Source organism: Trypanosoma brucei, chromosome 3 (assembly GCF_000210295.1).
Source record: "Trypanosoma brucei gambiense DAL972 chromosome 3, complete sequence".
Lineage (NCBI taxonomy): Eukaryota > Euglenozoa > Kinetoplastea > Trypanosomatida > Trypanosomatidae > Trypanosoma > Trypanosoma brucei.
In genome coordinates, this window is record NC_026736.1 from 711852 (window position 1) to 731174 (window position 19323).

Sequence of the window (19323 nt, forward strand, 5' to 3'; positions counted from 1 at the left end):
AGACCCAGAAGCAAGAGGAAACAAAAACAGTAGGGAAACTCCAGCTTTCCGGAAACCATCAGAGGAAATTGCTATTACAAAACACCAGAAAGGAAAAATAATAGAAGAAATAGGGGAAAGGAGTGACGAAATGAAAAGTAAGCAGGGGGAAATGGACATGCGTCAACGTACCGTTGTCTATCCACACCAGACCTCTCGCTTTCATTTACTACTTGTCGTCAACAACATCTGTTCGTAACAAAGATCCGCCAAGGCTTCAACACAACCCATAATTTGTAACCTTGTACTGACACAGCAACGCTGCAGCGTCGTCAAGTTGATCGAGATCAATCTTTGCCCCACCCGCGGAGTGTCGCTCCAAAACGGCGGCTATGTCATCAAGGAAACTCGACCCTGTTCGGGATAAATCTTCGTGGGATAAACTGATGTCGCTGGTATCAGCCCTCTGTGACGAGCGGGGCTCCTGCTTTAGCTCAATCACTACGGGAACCCCATCCGCGGCATCTGCATTCTCCTTCCCAAGAAGTTCCATACGGCGCTGCTGCATATTTTTGCGCAACTCACTCATATTGATTTTACTCTTCGCTGACTTGATGCGCTCCATTGCCTCCATTCTCTCCTGAGAACTTAATTCTTTACCCTTATCAAGCCTTGGTGTGGCTTTTTTAGGGATATTATTCCTCTTTGCAGGAACTGCGGTGTTTCCAGGCACCTTTGGGGCCCCCGTCTGCCCTCTTGCGGTGAGCGGATGCTTCTGTTGCTGCCTGACCTGCAACTTCTTCCGGCTGCAATCATCCACTGCCATCACTGCTGCTTTTTCCTCTGCACCCCGCTCATTCCCCCAGCTAGTAACAGCATCGCAACTAAAGAATAATTCCGGGCCATAGTACTGTTGAATCAACCTCCCTCGCGATGGTTTCTGCGAGGCGTGTGAAGGGTGACTCGGTGGTACGACTAAGTGGTTGTCGATAAGATCCTGAGAAGTCGGACGCTCCTTCGGGTCCTTCCGAAGCATACGAAGAACGATCTCCTCAAGTCGTGTATCTAACCCCGTGTCAAAGGGTGCAACGTCCCGCGTGAGCACCTGCTGCAGCAACCCCGGTAAATGTTCAGCTTCAAATGGGCGCCGTAACGTACACATCTCATAGAAGACAACACCGAGACTCCATACATCACTGCGAACATCATAGGCGTCACCGGCGCACACCTCAGGGGAGAAATAGAGAGGCGTACCAACCATGCTATTTGTTGCTATGGAGGCGCTTGTGAGGACCGTGCAGACACCGAAGTCGCCTAATTTTAAGTGGTTTTTCTCAGTTACAAAAATGTTGCTTGTTTTAATATCGCGATGTACAACACGACGTGAATGAAGGTGCGCAAGCCCAGAAAGTAACTCTACCATCCATTCAATGATGGCCTCCTCTGGGAACGGCTGGCCCTCCTCCTGCTGCAGCATAATGATTTCCTCAAGTGTACATTTACAACATTCCATAATGATATTTACAGATGTGTTGCCACTAAAGCTTTCACGAAACTTAACAATGTTTGGATGGTCCACACCACTCATTACACATATCTCTTGAAGCACACGCTTCCTCTCATCAGCACCCATGGGAAGCAAAGACATTTGTTTCAGCACATAGGGCCTATCTGTGCCCACCTCCCGTACCTTAAACACATCAGTAGTGTTACCTAAAAACAAGGCCTTCTCAATGGCATATCGCTTCAGCTCAGGGGCGGAAATATCCCGCGGCTTCATCACTCACGAGGACGAATAGAGCAACTGATTCGTGGCTATTTGCCCCCTGTGCATCAAAGCGGTGCAAAAAAACCGCAGCCAAGAGGTGAAAAAAAAAAAGGGTGTGGTCCGACAGAGCTGGATGAAGCCACAGCGTTGTTCGAGGCATTTGAAAACAAACAAGGTACGAATTTAAATGCGAAAACATAACTGAGCTGTACGCTGGAAGTGATCCAAAGGGAGGCACAACACCAAACATTACTAAACAAACAATCTGAATAAACAGACACAAAGAAAACACTCACGCGCAAACCGACAAAAGAAAAGAGGGCGGGTCGAGCAACCGCTCAGGAAACCCTTGGTCGCTTCCGAAGGAGGTGTGCGTAATACAGTTGAAACTCTTCGGGTATGTGTTGGCCAAAGGAAGTTAGCAACTCCCCATAGCGATCACCAGCAGCCTCTGTAAAGAGCGAGATAAGCTCGTCGGTGGCAGTGCGTAAAACCTGCTTTTTGTCGTCATCAGTCAAGCCGAGTTGCGTCCGCGTGCCCGCTATCCGCTTCAATATTTCACGAAACTGGTCGTAACTCGTCTGCCGCAGCCGCTGCTTAAGAAACTGACAGAACTCCTTCGAACTGGAACCCGTCAGGAGAGTTGGTGGGGGAGCTGAATTGGTGGTTGTAGGTGAAGGGAGCACTTGTTTCTTAAATGTGGGTCTCGGTGCCGACGCCTCCGCCTCCTCCAGAGGAAGTTGTTGTGGCACGGACCTTTCCCCGCTCTTGTCCTTCGTGAATTCCCGAGATACAGCAACCGGCACCTCACTCGCTTCTTCCAGGATTTTCCGTCGTTGACCACTTTTTTCGGCTGCCGCCCCCTCCAACACCTGTGCAGCAAAGCGTTTCGCCATTTCCGCAGAACTTGGAATTTTGGCTGCCTCAGAGCAGCCACCCGGACTGTTGCCCTGACTACCCGGCACTGCCTCCCCCAAAGAGCTGGCACCTCCGATCATTTGTGCACACGCACCCGCCTGGCGAGCTGAAGTTCCCGAACGGCGACGGTACGGTGCAAAAAACTTTGCAATGCAAGCGTACGTCCCACGAAACTCCGAGTGGACCGTACAACGCGACCCCACCCACTCAGACAGTCCGTGCAACCGATCCACGAAACGTTCATCAGCGAGCACGACAGCGCCATAGTCATCTTTATGTCGTATTACACGCCCAACGCACTGGTTAACACTTCGCATGGCCTCGTTCATATACCATTCATTACCGGTAAATGGCTTTCCACCCACCGCAGGCCGTTTGGTCGATACTCGTGTGATGTATTCCCGTTTGAGACGAACGAACAAATCCGTGTGGTTTGCAAACGGTATACCCGCGATAACCACGCACCTACCATGCTGATCAGCAAAATCTATACCCTCACTTATTCTTCCGCGGCACACCGCTAGCAGAAAGGCACCACGTGTCGAATTCGCATCCACCTCCCGCTGAAAGCTAGTAACGATTGTTTGTGCATCAGCTGCAGCGGCCGGTTCGACAAAAACGGGCTTCACCTGCTCGAGCATCGCCCAAACAGTCTCCGTCTCGTTTGCCCGACCACCTCCAGTTCGCCACAAATCCACAGCCGCGTTTAAAGCGACGTAACTGGGGAAGAAAACGAGTATGCCACCTGGTGTAATTCGTGAAATATTCACGAGCGCCATCCCAAGTCCAATTCTATAGTCCACACCATTGCGAAAGGCATAACCACCATTCAGCCTCTCACCTCCTGGCCCTCTGCAAAGCACACTTCCAATTACCTGCTTCTCTTCAATGACGTGACTTCCCTTGAGGCACACTTCAAAGGAAACACCAAGCTCCATCGCAAAGTGACTGAGGGGCGACAACGTACCGCTGGTAAGCAACAGAGAGTGCAAATCACAAACGAGCGACTGCACCACACGCGATATGTCTAAACACCAATAACTCAACGTCCGAGGATTGGCGTGACCATTAGTATTCTTGCCATCGGTTAGAATAAAATAGGAGGAATCATCATCACCTTCACCACAGCGCTCGAATACGAACGAAAGGAATTGTTGCACCTTTGACAGACCTACACCCGTCGACTCACTCTGTGACAGTACTGTAAGCGCTTTTGAAATCACTTCATTTATAAACCCTCCTTCCCCTCCATCACCAAAGAAGATGTCGTGTGTGATGGCCGCCTTCCGCAGAAAGGGAATCATGTAAGAACCACTCCGAACAATCTCACAGCCTGTTAACGATCCAGAGGTATCTAAACGACCAGCATGTGTCTCTGCCTCCTCTTTACTCGGCAGCTCCCTTGGCTCATTAACAATACACGCCTCTAGTCCACAAAGAATAACCTTCAGCGAGGCAAACTCCTGCTCGGATGTCACAGCACTCGTATCGTCATTGTTATCTTCATCTTTCGACAAAATTCGTTGCATCGCCATGGCCCTGGAACACTCACAGATAGCATTTGCAAGATCTAGCGGCTGTAGATTCATGCAGGAAGCCGACCCGAGCACAGACGGCAAGTTGTGTGCCTCATCAACAATCAACACGGAGCCACTCAACTCAAAAGGAAGTTGCTTTCGAAAAGACACATCAAAGACATAGTTATATGGAAGAAATACAACATCTGCATCTTTAGCAGCATCTCTCTCGTAGTAGTACGGGCAGAAGCCGCACTTCCGGCCCTCAGAAACTAAATCCTCCATGTCGTGTATCCATAACTCATCTGGAAAATCCTTCCTCCCCGCGGCACGTGCTTCATAGCCACGGTAAAAACGACAGTTCCTATCTTCTCTGAGCTGGCTGCACAGCTTCCGCTGAGCATGCGAAGATGGAAGCTGAAGCACCTGTGAGTTAAGACACATGTGATCCCTAGAACCCAATACTGCCATGGAAAAGATGCTGCTGTAGCGGGTCCGCTTGAACTCACGAATAACTTGGCTTAACTGCGCATGAGTCCTACTGCAGTACACCACGCGAAGTAAGCTGGTTCGATCGCTAATACCACTGTTAAGAAAACAGATGCGCCTCTCGTCTAGCCAAGCCAAAACGCCGCAGAGAAGACACAACGTTTTACCTGTCCCTGTTGGCGACTCCAGAAGTGCGTTGTGAGATCCTTTCAGGGCATATATGACAGACCGCATGTACTCCTCCTGCACCGGATAGGGAGCGAATGGAAATGAAACCTCAACGCCGTCAATAAATACAGACGACATGATCCGTTAACAGAACAGGTGGCCTGTAATATTTCCCTTGTCTGGTGAAAAGGGGGGAGGAAAAACGAAGTTTCTGGACATGCCAAGGAAAAGCGGGCCTGCTCACACACACGCAATCCGCTACCGTCACTCAGCTTGCAAAGACACCATTTTCAGACAAAAAAAGTGATCATAATGAATAGGAAGTAGCTGGCGCAAGCAGCCGCTATTGTGGACGAGAAGAGACAAATGACTGCATTTGCTCTCATGTTTCCAAAGAAACGAAGCGCCAAGGGTAAACTATGGTGCAGGCAGCCCGAGCTTATAACTCTTAACTTCGTAGCGCTTCTTTTTTTCTTCTCTCTCACAAAATGGAACACGCTCACACCTGTTGGAGAAGATAATTCAGCACCAAGATGGCACTCCCCCTCTACACCGCCAATCGGAGAGATTGTGGTGATGTCACACTGATTACCAAAAACAAAAAAGGAAAAAAGAAACCCACCTCCCTCCCTGCCCCTCATAATGGCATGTGTAGAATTTAAAATGTATCCCCAACCACCTATTTTCAACTTCTCAATACCGAAAAACAAAAAAGAAAAAAGGGGGAACAGTAAATACAAAGTCAATATGAGAAGGGGGAGTGTGTAAGACTGGAAGTGGGCACCTCACTGCTTATCCTCCACAAAAATAATGTGATATCCAAATTTAGTCTTAACCGGTTCCTGAGTCATTCCCCCTTTGGGTAAAGCAAAGGCTTTCTCGGAAAACTCACCCACCATGGCACCACGAGTGACCCAACCGAGATCACCACCGGAGCGGGCCTTGTCTTCGCTGTAATCCCGAGCAACATTGGCGAAACTCTCGCCAGCCTTTATCTTTTCCAATGCCTCCAATGCACGGCTGAGCTTCTCGCAAAGAATATGCCGTACCTTCACCTTTGTGTATCCAGAACCACCAGATGTATCCTTCCCCTTTTTTCCACCATCAGCGCTACTACCGGTGTTCTTGCCGCCCTTCTTGTTTTCTTTGCCCATTGAAACGAAAAAAAAAGGCGACGGAGAAACTCAATTTGGCTCTTCCCCTTTTCGCTTGGGTCACTGATGCTATGTGACCGAATGCGTTCACGCTCTGTCCTAACCTTTGATGTTCCTTTCCTTTGTTCTTTTATTACATCATGTACTTTGGGATGATTAAAAGTGGTGGTGAGCCTGGTGGGAAGCGAGGGAAGTGCCCACCGTTGAAATATATATATATATATATATACGTATATATAACTGCGACACATTAGTTTATATTTGTTTGCTATTTTGTCATTCAAAGCAGTAAACAGGAAATATATTACTATTCTATTGGTTTAGGGGGGAAAATCAACTAAGCACTCAAATCTAACAGAAGGCACACACACATACGCACACACGGAAACACCCACTGCAATATGGTCATCCCAACATCATCCTCGTTTCGTCTCTTCCTGTCATTGCTTTTGGCTGCCCGTGCAGCACTTCACAGCCTTCTGATGTCACTGCCGCCACAACGTCATGTCATTATCTATCTGTCCTTCTTGCCATGTGTGCGTGCAGCTGCATGTATGGCTTTTGCGCCTCCTCTCTTGCTCTCCCTCGCCATGGAAGATCCCTGACGAACACACAACAGTTACCGGTCCGTCCTGCCACGGCGGTTAGTTGTCGAGTTGATCTCGAACACGGTTTCTGCTTCACGCGCCCGCTTCTTAACACCAGTGGCAGTACAAGGCACTGAATCCCCACTAAATGGAGTGGAAGACTCGTAGGGTCGCGCCATTTCACCCAAACAGGAGGTAATACCGGAGGTAATACCGCAGTTGAGCAACTTCACTACAGCCTGATCCCGCTTCTCCACAGTTTCGTTCCACCGCGTCGTCAGCGATTCAATCGCTTCTGCACTGATGGGCACTGCAAAACGCGCAACCGCCTCGTCACGCCACGACTCCAAGCGGGGACGAACAGGAGTGTCCGTACCGACGACCTCGATCGCACGGGTGCAGCAGAACAACAACCAGGAAGGAAGTCCTTTCGTGTAGAAGTACATGCACTTCTCGAGTGCTGTCATGCAAACATCCCGCGCGTGCTCCGAGTCATTTTGTGCTATCTCAATAAGCAGCTCGCTAGCAATAAACTCATGGAGGGAATATTTGCTCAACATCTGCGTGAGCTGACTATTCTGCGATGAGTACCGAGCTGATGTACGACGACCTGATGAAATTTTACCCATTGCCGACTTTTCCTCGTCCTCTGGCGCTATCTCGTCATCAAGCCTCGCTGCCTGTCGCGCGGCCGTCGGATCGATATTGCGTATCTGCACAAGAATAAGAGCGTCAGACAGTTTTGTGACAAATTCTATCAACCATGATGCAGTTGGCACGTGCTGCCGGAGCATCGCGACGAAGGCGAGGACACCGCCCTGAGCAAACATGGACTGACGCTGATCGTGGCTGGAAGCGTAACTCTGAAAAAACTTACTAAGGTAGTCCACCATATACGCGGAGGAGCGGTCCGTCTTCTCTCCTTTGCGGTGGGCTACTAGGTGTGTCAAAAGGTCTGCAATTATTTCAGGAACGTACCTCGGATGCACGCGGCTGCAGCTAAGTAGCTTGCTAAAGCCAACAACTGCCATTGTGCTTCTCACAGCATTGTTCGTCCACACAAACGCGCGCAGCGAATTTAACAAATTGCCACCACCAACCTTGTGCTCATCCTCCCGTGATAAGGCCTTCTCGTGCCGAAGACGTGCCTCAAGAGCACTTTCACCACCCGCAGAGGCCGGAGAATGAGCGGTAGCGTCATCATCTTCCCTGTAGCTCACCTCCTCCCCTGCAACACTGCGGCTGCGATTGCTGTAAGTGCCGCTAGCCCTTGTTTCTGTGGGGCAGTCGAAGAAGCGCAGACCGTACTCCATCACAAGGTCAAAGACAACACCCAAAGCTGCCAATGACACGCAGTCGCCCTTCTCCGTGGTTACATCGGTGGCATCGCTCATTATCAGGGGCATAAACGTGTGAACTGTGTCAGGATTAACAAGGCACTGTAGTCCAAGCGACTTTGTGGAAACAATTTTCACAGGGCCGTTGTCCAGCCGGCGGCCAAGCTGGATGATGTGAGAGCAAAAGGATGGGATAGTATCACCCCTTTGCGAGTGTGAAAGAAACGCAAAAACAATGTGCTGCATTCGCAGAAGGAACTTCTCATCCATGTCCATCTCCTCCCGAAGTGTTTCATACTCCTCCTTCTCCACTCCTCCCAACCGATTCTTCATGAGTAATGACATCAGATGTTGATGCCGCTCGCGACTCTTCTGTCCGAAAGCTTCCACGTCATCATAACCTAGAGAATATTTTCGCGGAAGCCTCAAACAGCGGAAGAGGGAACTGAGTGCCGAAGTAACGGTTTTGGTGGCTTCCTCTGGTGTGCGCTCAGTCAATGCCTTCAGTGTGCGGACAGCAATATCCACGAATAGCGTGGGGTCATCGTCTGGAACAATCTTAAGCAGAAAACTAATGTTGCGGAGCAGGCTGCTCCTTGTTGTGTTGTCCGAGTGTGCCAGAAAACCATTTTCTTGATATATCTCAAACACGGAAAGTAAGCAACGAAGCATGGCGTCGGCTTCATCGGCGTTCTTGTATTTCACTGTCTCCGGCTCCGCATCTGGATGAGCAAATAGGTTAATGGTGTCCTTGAGGAGGGTGCTGAACTGCGCCAGTGGCAGAAGCACGGCCATTTCATCCTCTCCCTCGGCATCCACCGAAAGCCGTGCACTGGTCTTCCACAACAAAAGTGAGGCCGCGCTTACACATCCAAAATCCACCACGTATTTCTTTGCTTTGTTGTGACGCTTACAGTACATTAACATCTCCGTGCAAAAAGCATCCACACTTTCAAGATCTATGCAACTGCAGTTCTCCGCCATCAGCAGTTGCAGAGTGGCTTCGCAGTCATCGCCGTTGTCACGATGCAGCCAAGAGTCGGTCAACGCGGCCCGGCATGCATTGGCAACAGTCTTATTCCCATCCGCTAAACCTTCTTTAATTAACGACGGTAGGTTGACTCCCCTCATGCGCGCACAAGCGGTAACGATTTCCCACCGTGAGCGACTCAACGCGTCCCAGGCGGCTGCACGAACCCGTGCCACTGCATCACGTAAACAGCGAATCATGCTGCTGAAGTAGCCGTTTGTGAACTCCGTTCGATCGCGCACATTCAAAAGTATCTGCCGACGTACATCCGCAGAGGTGTCAGTGCAGAGAAGTGCCAGCAACTGCTGCGTCATATCGCAAGTTTTCTTACCAATTTGAAAATATGATGCGCAGGAGACAGCTCGCTCTCGTACCGCAGGAAACTTGTCATGTAACCGTAATTTAACCACCTCCGCCAAATCCTCATACAAATTCTGTCGTGCAACTGTGTCATTCTTAGAATCCACCGTCCTCAGAAGCGCGTCGAAGAGGGACACGACACCGAGACGAACTATCTTGTCGTTTGCGTTGTGGAGTCCCATTACTGTTTTCAATATTGTTAAAGCAATTTGGTCGGAGCCATACCTCTCGCGACACTCTTTACAAAAATCTGTGAGGAAGTTATACTGCCGCTTGAGCGCATCTGGCGGAATACGGGGGGCTTCCTTCAGCACAAGCAACACCACATAACACACAGACTCACCCACAGCTATTTGGTTGTCCGCAAAGTACGCAAGTAACTCTTTTCTGCACTGGGGAATGTGTGCGGCGCTCTTATGAATCCGCTGGAAAATGTTCCCCACACTTGCAACGTCGAACTCCTTGGAAACTCGCTTCTTTTTAGGCGGCATGTCCGACAACAAACGATATCTGGCGGTGTTTACAATGCTTGAGAAGGCAATAGTGACAGTGCTAAGTGCCTTCAGGTATATCCCCTCACCGCGATCTACTTAATATATGCGTAAGAGCGTAATGTTGTTGATTTTAGTATTATCGTTTAAAAGATAAAGGGGAAGGGAAATAAATGGGTATTTGCACGTAAAAGGGTAGAGAAAAAGACAAGAAAAAAGCAAATATAGAGCAAAGAATACCCAAAAGAGGCCAGTTGCCATCGGCCTGACGGAGGCAATTATACACGTACATCTACATCGACATATGGGTGCGTGCGGCGTCAGTGAACTTCCGCGTACGGTATGCGTCTAAACACAGCACAGGTAGCCAAGTCATATTTTTTTTAAAAAAAGGGGGGGTAGAAGAAAAGTTGGCGTATTGCAAAGAATGGCACAGTCAGAGAGAAAGAGGGTAACCTGTACACAGAGATGTGTGTGGTGCAGAAATACAGATCCGATATGTTTGCGCCTTGCGGAGGATACCGCCCTCTTTGTTGTGGCATGGCTTACACTGCAGCGTCAAACTCCCCCTCCCATTGCGTAGAATAAAATAGCTGCCGTCTAAAGTAAAAGGCCTCCTTTTTATCTAACTTGCTCAAGTAAGAGTGCGTAAAAGTCCGCACGTCCTTCACCTCCATGGCAAAGTGAGTGCTCAAAACAAGATTCTTTGATATCGCAATTACGTCGGGATGTGGCTCCCGCCCGGCGTGCTTCGCTGCTGTGACCACGTCATTGATTTTGTGAAGGAACTTGTAAATCACCAAAATCCGTGAGAAACCATTAGTCAGGACCGTCATGCTATTCATCTTCATGGAAAGCAACTTGTACACTGCTGACAACGCACTAGTGAGTGAACGAAGCAGTGGGTAACTGGCTGGTTGTGGATCTGAGTAGTATTTACCTACAAGAGTGCATACATCAGTTGGAGTGTTAAGCTCATCTACAAGTTCAACACCAGTTTGCTCAAGTGAGACATTGGTTACAACCACCAAAAGAGCAGATACAACATCATCATCTGACGAATCAAATCCATTTTCCACGTATCCGTGCAAAAGCGACGAGACAGCATGAACCGCCCTTCCTTCCATCGCTGCGAAAATACCTTCTGTTTGTGTGGTCAGCTGCCCCAAGCATGTCACCGCATGCAGAAACATCTTGCGATTGGTTGCGGAATCGTTTTCCAGAATAAACACAAGGGCTGCTATCACATCTTTCTTCCCAAAAACACATTTAGAAGAACTCGGAATCGGGTCCATCAGCTCGAAGCCTGGAGGCACCTCCGCCCCCAATAACCATCGCACACCAGCAGCATTGAAGCTAATCTGATAAAGTACCTGCGCTGCAGCCGCCCGAGCCTCCGCACGCTCAGCTAAATTTCTGCGGTCTTGAATAGAACGAATTGCAGCCTCTAATCCACCTTCTTCCATGACTACGTGGCATCCCTGTGAAATTATGCACAGGGAGCGCAGCAACGCGAACACCTGGCATTCAAACTCAGCACATGGCGTAGTGATGAGCGCGGCCACAACAGCTGGAACGACATTCATCCTCAACAGCTTGATTTTCGCCTCCTGCGAGGCGGAGTGAGCAATCAACAGTCGGACTGCACGCCGACGCTGCAGGGAGCCCACCGCAGGGTCACTGAGACTGGCAATCCAATCCCCAGCGGTGTGGGGTTGTAATCCATTGTAAACGAGTCCAATGTCACGGTTGGGACGGCCGGCAAAACCCTTCTCCACGTCGTATGGGTGACGCTCCTGAAGACAATCACTGACATAATGTCGCACTGTGCGGGCGGCCTCCGCCATGGTTTGGATATAGCCTAATTCGTGCTAGCAGTGGAACGTATCTCGTGCGCCTCTATTAGACTAAAACCACGGATCAGGAAGGGTCGAAACTTGGAGGACACGCACACAAACGATGTGAACCGCAGAGAAAAATATTCCTCTTTGGGGTGATGTAGGTGTTTAATAAATAAGAAGAAGGAAAATAGAGTTCATGTGTGTAGCAAGGAAAGGAGAAGAGAGTGAAAATGGCGGCGGCAAGTGATGAAAAAAACCACACAACCAATAAAGGGGGGAGGTGAATGAACACAGCAGCCAGCAAAAGTAATTAAGTATATAACGTGGAGTTAAATGCATTCAAGCGATACGTAAAGGTAAGCACCGCATCGTGGCGGGGGAAAACAAAAAGCGGCTTCACCCATCACTCCGCAACATGGCACAGCTTCCCACACATACACATGAATACAAACATGAACACACACACGCGCGCACGCGCACAGCCCCTTTCCCCCTTGCCCATGTCCATTTCCCCTTGACATTCCAGTAACTGGATTGTCAAGTCTTCTCTCCTCTTTCCCTCTCATCCGTCTCACCCTTCTCCTCTCTCCTCCTCTGCCTTTAGCGTTCCTATTATCATTATTATCATTATCATTATTCCTAAACACCCTTTCATACACACACACACACACGGACCCACCACCCTTCGCGTTTTCGTTTTATTTCTGGTATTTTATTATATCACATCACTAATCTAAACACTAAGCTATCTTTTTCCTTCTCTTATGTTCATTTTCAACTCTTTTGAAACCGAAAAATAAGCCCCTGCACGCTATGTTTGTTCGACCGCACAAATAAAAGGGAGCAAAATGAAAATCACTTAAGGGAAAGAGCCAGTGTGCAGCAGAGCGAGTGGCACAGCGATTTCATCCCCGCAGCTGTCAGCACGGCGTGCCATGAGAATTATTTATAACGACGGCGGGGAAAACAACTATTATTATTAGTATGGGCAACCCTTACATAGGCATAGTGCCAAAACTGGTGACATTGGCTGCGGTGGCCGCGTGTTGTTGGCAGTGAATGAACAAGAGGGGAATAAATAAGAATAACAACGCGGAAGAAGGGAAACCTTCCCTTAAATACCATAAAAACAGAAAACCTTGAAGGGCACAAAAAAAAAAAGAAAAGAAACAAACAACGCACCTCACTCCCTCACTCCACCCCACCCCACCCCTCAGGGACGCACACATAAACACACTACATCCACTGGTGCCGACAACTAAAGCGACGCTATCATTCGATCGGTGAAAAGAACCCCATTCCCAGAGGTTCACGCTCCATGAAGCTACCGAAGTCAATGATGTGCGAACTGAGAGCTGTGACAACGTACATGACAAGATCCTCTGGGCACAGAACCCGCTCTTCGTCAAGGGACAGCAATTCCGTCACGGCAGGTGTGAGGAGCCCATCGTAAAGCCAACATCGCACCGGTCGTATTTCAACCGCAGCGTCCTCTGTGATTACCACAGAAAGAAGAGAATTGTCCTTCACCTCCGCATCGCAGCCAACCAACGTTGAAACAACGTTGAGTCGGAGTGGCTGGCAATGTGCCAAAACAACGCGGTCAATATTGTCCACGGTGTTGATCACATCCTGATAGGGAAGTGTCGATCCGTTTCGAAATGTAATTGCGTGTGGTGTTAAGGGGTCATGATCACCCGTCACAAAGTACAAGAAGAGGCGTTTCACATCTAAGGCAGCAACCTCCTGCAGCAGGTCCCCTGCTTTAGACGGGTCCCCATAGTTTACCAGGTAAACATCAAAACCATATCGGTTTACGAGGACCTCCTGGAGCATCAGGAGCTCACATAGCACAGTCCCCTCATTAGAATTTGCTTCGCAAAAAATAAGCGCCACACTTCGCCCGGCCCACTCCTTCACAACGTCGGAAGGGACCTCTGCCTTCGCCGCTTTCCCCTCTGTTAAGGACCTAAGCAGTTCATCACTCCTCATCTCGTTACCAGGCGCCTCGGCCTCAGTTCCGGTGCAAATAACAAGGTTACGAACAGACCGTCCGAAAGCATCACCGTCGTGGCACTGCAGTCGCAACTTTGAACGAACTGCAGCCGCTTGCTGATCGCTTCCCTTGAATGCCACCAACTGACGGGCAAACTTTTCCTTCAGGCGGTTTACTTGCGACTTCAGTCCTGAATTTCTCTTCACGTCGTTGTTTGCCTGCAAATGAAGGATGAGTTTGCTGATATTTTGGATGTCGGCAAGAGTGGTATTTTCGATGAAATGCTGCTCCTCCTTGAGAAGTCTCTCCTCCAAACGCGGAAGAAGAGTCAATTCAGCTTTTTTTCCACCCGGGACGACGTTCTTTTGGAGCTTCTCCAGGCACGATGTTAATTTACCCTTGCTGTGCTTCTTCGGCTTGGTTTGCTTCAGTGCACGGTCCGACAATGCCGCCGTGCACCCTCCATCAGGTCCCTGCGCCGACGTGGGGGATGCTGAATTTTCCGAGCTTTCAGCAACTTCTGACACGTCCTCGATCTTGGAAAGTGTGCTAGCCGCTGACGCTGCTGCTCTCTGGCATCCTTTGTTGCTTGTATCCAATTCACTATCTCTCGAAATATCCCCCGCAACTTCCGATGTGTTTCCGTTATCGTCCTCCTCGTCCTCCAATGATGATTCCTCTGCATTATTTCTGTTAACAACACGCTGCAACTCCAACTGTTGTCGCACAGATTCAACGGCGTGCCTGAAAGATTCGGTAAAGCCCCGACCATCCAAGCAGTCCAGCATTGCCGATAATTCGTCCAATCTTTCATCCGAGACGGAACCCTCACGCAGGCGATTTGATATGTCAAGCAGCAGAAGAGTCACAGACTCTTCAGCATCACCTTCGGCGAAGTCACCATTACTAGTGTCTTCCTGCGCCTGCATACCAGGCTCTCGCGCACCTCGCGGTCCCCCTGAAGCGGGTATGGACTGAGCAGCATCTACAACAGAATTTTCGAGCTCCTTAAATCCTAGAAGCAAATTGATTGGAAGTCGATCTCCCTCCTCGCCAGCTTCTCTTAGTAAACTGAGATACGGTCTCAGTTCCTCTTCATTTTGCGGTGGGTTCTCGTGGATACGGCAAGTTGCCTCATCAAGCATGTCTTGCAGGTATGACATGCGAGCCACCACATCGGCGTCCTGCACTTGCCCATGTCTCGGTGAACCCTGGTTGAGGTTGGCACGCTCTCTTGTTGACCTCAGTGCTTCCCGGACCCTCTCATCTGCGCCCACTCGAGCCGGGGGAGTCCCCTTCAGCAGTGTAGCCGGCAGAGCTCTTACATCCTCCACATCATTACTGGTTGAAACGGCGGCGTTCGCTCTATTCATTGCTTCCCCCAGTTGGGCCTCAAACTCGTCACGGAGACTCCTTTCCTCATTAGAAGATATCCCAACAGAGTAAACCATAGCCAAGAGACCTTGCAGGGGTTCAAGTTCCTCCATTGAGACAGTGAATTTCTCCATGTTGCTTCGCCGCAGTCTGTCAGCAATGTCGGCAACGGACCTGAACAACTTCAAACGCTCCGAAAGCATCGCATTAAGATTTCCCTCCTCTGCACTAGGGACAGCATCGCCACTCTCTTCATTATCGTCATCTCCAGAACCGTCGTCAGCATTAGCAACACGAGAAACGGCGGGTGTACTGGCGCCCCCAGCCCCACTCTCCTCGTGTGCTTCGTCTCCCGTATACGCAGCCACATTTTGCAGCTGTGTGTGCATCTCCTGAACGATAGGAAGAAGAGGGGTTGCTATTTCACCCAAAGAGAGGCACTGCTCTCGTATCTCTCCGATACTCACTACGAGTCTTGACACAATAAGGCGTCTTTGTCTCGCTGAAGCATTCCGAAACTCTTCGGATTCTAGAACGTTTCGTATCTCCTCCATCCTTGAAATGAGTTCAAGCGGATTCACAGAAGCTGAAACAGACACATCTCGAGTCGAATCCGGTGCGGTTGAGGCGGCTTCGAGAGCTTCACTAATGGGAGCAATGAGAACGTGCATCATCTCCGCCTCAGTGGGTTCCATATGTGGCAAGGATGACATAACATTTTGAAGTTGGGGTAAGAGACAAAGAGCAAAGCTCTTCCTCTTCCCCGCATCAGCTGATTTAAAGGCACTGGAGTCCAACAGCGACTGAATCTCCTCAACGCAGGCTGAACTGGCAAGAAACAGCTGGCTACGCGTCTCACCATTCGAGCCCTGCCGGGCCTTCTGCTGAAGGATACCTTTTATGTGCGCAATAATTCCCATGAGCTGCTGCTGTCCGCCACATGCTCGGCACTTCTGCTCAATTAGCTGAAGCTGATTGAGGTTCTGCCGCGCTGCTTCTCCCTGCTCATCTGGTGGCAGTGCGTCGAAGGCACCGGAATTGATGTACTCAAAAACCTTTTCCAGCAATACCACCGCCTCGTCCGCGAGATCCGCCTCCTCCGAAGCGGCAAGACCGTTCGTCGTTGATCCAGGGGAACGCGCTGCACCACCGCTTGCGGGGCCAAGCTCCCCACTTCCACGTCCCATACTTGCGCGCTGACTCCACCTCTGGTTACTGGAAGTTTCATCTGGGGTTTCATCACCATCATCGGACCCATCAGCGACGGACCCGATCAGGCCCTGTGCCGTCTCAATCATCGTCATTATCTGCAAGTTTGTCTCGTCTCGCGGGGCACGCTCCATTCTTTGGTGAAGCTCTGTCAGTTTTCTGCCAAGTTTGCCGATCGTCTGCTGCTGTACCTCAACCGGTGCGTCCATCAACTCATCCGAGTGAAGTACCTGAATGATTGCCTGCAAATTTGCAACGACATGTGTCACGGGTATATCATCACCTCTCTCTCCCCGATAACCATCCACATTATCGGCTTCACCCTCATTGCGTGGGGCACCTGTGCCTCCTCCGCCATGGGAAGAAAGCTCTTCGCGAGTCAGCGCTTCCATCTGTTCAAATACAGATGATACCCTGCTTGCAACACTGTTGATAATCGCAGTCGCCTCAGAATCATCCCATGTAGCGGCCTCCTGCAGAATACCGCCCAAGGTCGTTTTTATGCTCATCAACTTATCCAAACGACGCCGCGCATCTGCCTCCCCCAACACTGAAGACTTTAGCTCCGTGAACAAAGAGCGGAGTTGATTCAGTACGAGATCAAAGTTGGCTGGCCTCAGACCACGGCGTACTCCTCCCAGAGTTGGAACACCTCCATGCGTACCATCGGCAGCAGCAGCTGCAGATTGCGATCCCCTCCGCTGTAGCCGCTGGATTACGGCTTCACACTTATTCAGTAGTGGCTCCCCGTATTCGGCGGGGAGGCGGCGTGCGACCGCAGCCACTCTGCTTATCTGCACACCTACTTGGTTTTGAAGCTCCTGCATCACCGGAGCAGATTCCATGTCAACCGTCGTTCCGTCCAGGACGCGGACGAAATCATCGACCATATCATGCAAAGACTTCAACTGTTTCTCCAAGGCTGGGGACGGAGCAGAAAGAGTAGCGCCCTCGCCTTGATTGGGCGAACATGTAAACGTGGCTTGCAAACCACTGATGAGGGGTGCAACCTTTGCCTGCAACGCCGCCGGCAGTTGTTCCTTCTCTTGACACAGGGCGGCAAGTCTCCGTGCGCACGCCTGCCGTACACCCGTCTGCCATTCCGGTCGTGCGTTCCGAAAGTCCTGTGATTCGAGCAGCGCGCGAATCTCATCCACCTCCTGCACGATATTAATGAAGCGGTTTTCCGCATCATCTCCCGTGGGAAGTATATCCTCTGCCTTCTGTGGGGCCACTTGTTGACTGGCTTGGTGCACGGGCCGCTGTGAAGGGTGGGCAGATCGCAACTTGCGCAAGCCCTCGCGAATGCGGACTGCATCACCCACCTTTGGCGCTAACGCGGGGAGGTCGGTCTCTCCTAACAAGAAGAGGACTGAACCATCCACATTGTTCTCCTCAAAATTCTTCATCGTCGGAGGCGAAACGCCGAGTGAATTCAACCAATCGAGCACCTCCTCCGCGCACCACTCCTCAACAGGAGTAGAGGCAGCTGTGTGGGGTTTCCGTCCCTGGCGCCGTCCCTCTTGACGAGACAAGAGCAGATAAACGGAGCTCGGGACGGCCACCGCCGCAGCTGCCGCACAGAGGGCAGTAAACCAACCATTTCCCGTCGCCGAAGGCATTTCCAACAAAAAAAAAGGGAAAAACAACAATGATATGTGTTCACCTCGTTTCGTGGACAGCTTCTGATACCAGCTGGCAAATCAGTATCTTCTCGTTCCTTTATTCCCTTTATATCTTTTGACAGTTTTCTTGTTCCTCTATTTTTTTTTCTTTTTTAAAAAACAAAATCTGTTTTTCCCCTTTCCCTAGACCTTGACTGTACCAGCAGAAAGACAAGAAAAGTCCTCGTGCACACGGTGATGAGGTTCGGATAATATACGCACACACACACACACACACACACACCTATATATATATATATATATTACAGGAACACAGTCCGTGCAACAAATTGCCTTTCAAGAGGGAATAAAAATAAAGCTCCAAGTACCAAAGGCGACAACAGGAACCTTCCCGATAACCTTCCACCAACCTCATAATGGAACAATAGCGGCAGTAATAACAACAGCAATGGCGGTGATCACAACAACAACGAAGAAGGAGACAATCATTTAACATTAACTACCAAGTCAACTTTACCTCAGTAACATGTCACCAACCGTAACATCGATACGATAGCCCCGACATCTGCGCATATACAGCGCAACGGGAGTCTAACGTTTGAGAAAAAAGGGGCACAAAGCGTAACCACACGCATTCATCCGTACGACCATAATTTATAGCAGTGGGAAGTAACACAACAGCAGCAATGATACCATTGGTACCACACACACACATGCGCCAAGATACCCTTCTCTCGCACTTGCACAAGCCCTTTTCCGTCTTCCCCCTGTTCCCCATTTACACTATTCCGCCTTTCGCTGTAGTATATGGAATGGCCAATGAAACCACAACCTTTAAAAAAAAAAAAATCCGGTCTCATCACCTCTCAACTCTGCGGTTTGGAATCAAACTCACCGACTTTTCTGCGTCAGCCACAGGCACGGCAGTATTTTGGTTACTATCCGTACCATCCCCAAAAAGTTTCTCATAGTAATAGCCACCGGGCAGTGCGCTGTAACTCTCCGGCAAATGGTGCCGTTGGTGCTCTGACATTAATCCTGTGATGTACACATAAGCTGCCGCTACAAGAAACCAAAATAGCAGCAGAAGTCCGCAAAAGGTAAGAAATGATGTGGTGAGACGACACGCGGGTCCTACTGCAGTTTGTGTGCACGTAGCAATGGGGCAAAAGCACTGGTAAAGGCGCATGTCATCGCCCATGAAACAACTCTCGGAGTCTGTGAAAAAGTGGTTCGTGCGCCCCCCGTGGCACATGGTGATACACGTATGTGAACTGTATTAACTTCGCTCCTGTCAGGCAGGGAAGAAAAACCTTGCTGTTCTACAGTCTCCTGTTCGTTCCTTCTTGAAAAAAATATATGTATCAGGGGAAAGACGGGGCCAAAAAAGTGGTGTTGATTCATTGTTAACGAGGAAATGGATATGACCAATAATACGCAACCAAACGCCCTCCAGGTGCGCATCGCTTACCAACAACAT

The 19323-nt window shown here is 49.8% G+C and overlaps 8 protein-coding genes across 8 annotated transcripts; all 8 read right to left on the bottom strand.

Moving 5' to 3' along the window:
• Nucleotides 1-256: 256 nt before the first annotated feature.
• Nucleotides 257-1759, bottom strand: TbgDal_III3230 (protein kinase, putative; the record flags this gene model as incomplete). Its single annotated transcript, XM_011773973.1, has 1 exon — nt 257-1759. The coding sequence occupies one exon, from the start codon at nt 1757-1759 to the stop codon at nt 257-259; it is 1503 nt and encodes a 500-aa protein (XP_011772275.1).
• Nucleotides 1760-2085: 326 nt separating this feature from the next.
• Nucleotides 2086-4977, bottom strand: TbgDal_III3240 (helicase, putative; the record flags this gene model as incomplete). Its single annotated transcript, XM_011773974.1, has 1 exon — nt 2086-4977. The coding sequence occupies one exon, from the start codon at nt 4975-4977 to the stop codon at nt 2086-2088; it is 2892 nt and encodes a 963-aa protein (XP_011772276.1).
• Nucleotides 4978-5129: 152 nt separating this feature from the next.
• On the bottom strand, nt 5130-5480 carry TbgDal_III3250 (hypothetical protein, unlikely; the record flags this gene model as incomplete). The annotated part of the gene is made up of 1 exon (XM_011773975.1): nt 5130-5480. One exon carries the CDS (start codon nt 5478-5480, stop codon nt 5130-5132), a length of 351 nt encoding a protein of 116 aa, XP_011772277.1.
• A 144-nt stretch (nt 5481-5624) lies between these two features.
• TbgDal_III3260 (peptidyl-prolyl cis-trans isomerase NIMA-interacting 4, putative) lies at nt 5625-5993 on the bottom strand (the record flags this gene model as incomplete). Its single annotated transcript, XM_011773976.1, has 1 exon — nt 5625-5993. One exon carries the CDS (start codon nt 5991-5993, stop codon nt 5625-5627), a length of 369 nt encoding a protein of 122 aa, XP_011772278.1.
• Nucleotides 5994-6612: 619 nt separating this feature from the next.
• On the bottom strand, nt 6613-9798 carry TbgDal_III3270 (hypothetical protein, conserved; the record flags this gene model as incomplete). Its single annotated transcript, XM_011773977.1, has 1 exon — nt 6613-9798. The coding sequence occupies one exon, from the start codon at nt 9796-9798 to the stop codon at nt 6613-6615; it is 3186 nt and encodes a 1061-aa protein (XP_011772279.1).
• A 545-nt stretch (nt 9799-10343) lies between these two features.
• Nucleotides 10344-11645, bottom strand: TbgDal_III3280 (hypothetical protein, conserved; the record flags this gene model as incomplete). Its single annotated transcript, XM_011773978.1, has 1 exon — nt 10344-11645. The coding sequence occupies one exon, from the start codon at nt 11643-11645 to the stop codon at nt 10344-10346; it is 1302 nt and encodes a 433-aa protein (XP_011772280.1).
• A 1266-nt stretch (nt 11646-12911) lies between these two features.
• On the bottom strand, nt 12912-17840 carry TbgDal_III3290 (hypothetical protein, conserved; the record flags this gene model as incomplete). The annotated part of the gene is made up of 1 exon (XM_011773979.1): nt 12912-17840. The coding sequence occupies one exon, from the start codon at nt 17838-17840 to the stop codon at nt 12912-12914; it is 4929 nt and encodes a 1642-aa protein (XP_011772281.1).
• Nucleotides 17841-18702: 862 nt separating this feature from the next.
• Nucleotides 18703-19098, bottom strand: TbgDal_III3300 (hypothetical protein, conserved; the record flags this gene model as incomplete). Its single annotated transcript, XM_011773980.1, has 1 exon — nt 18703-19098. The coding sequence occupies one exon, from the start codon at nt 19096-19098 to the stop codon at nt 18703-18705; it is 396 nt and encodes a 131-aa protein (XP_011772282.1).
• Nucleotides 19099-19323: the final 225 nt, after the last annotated feature.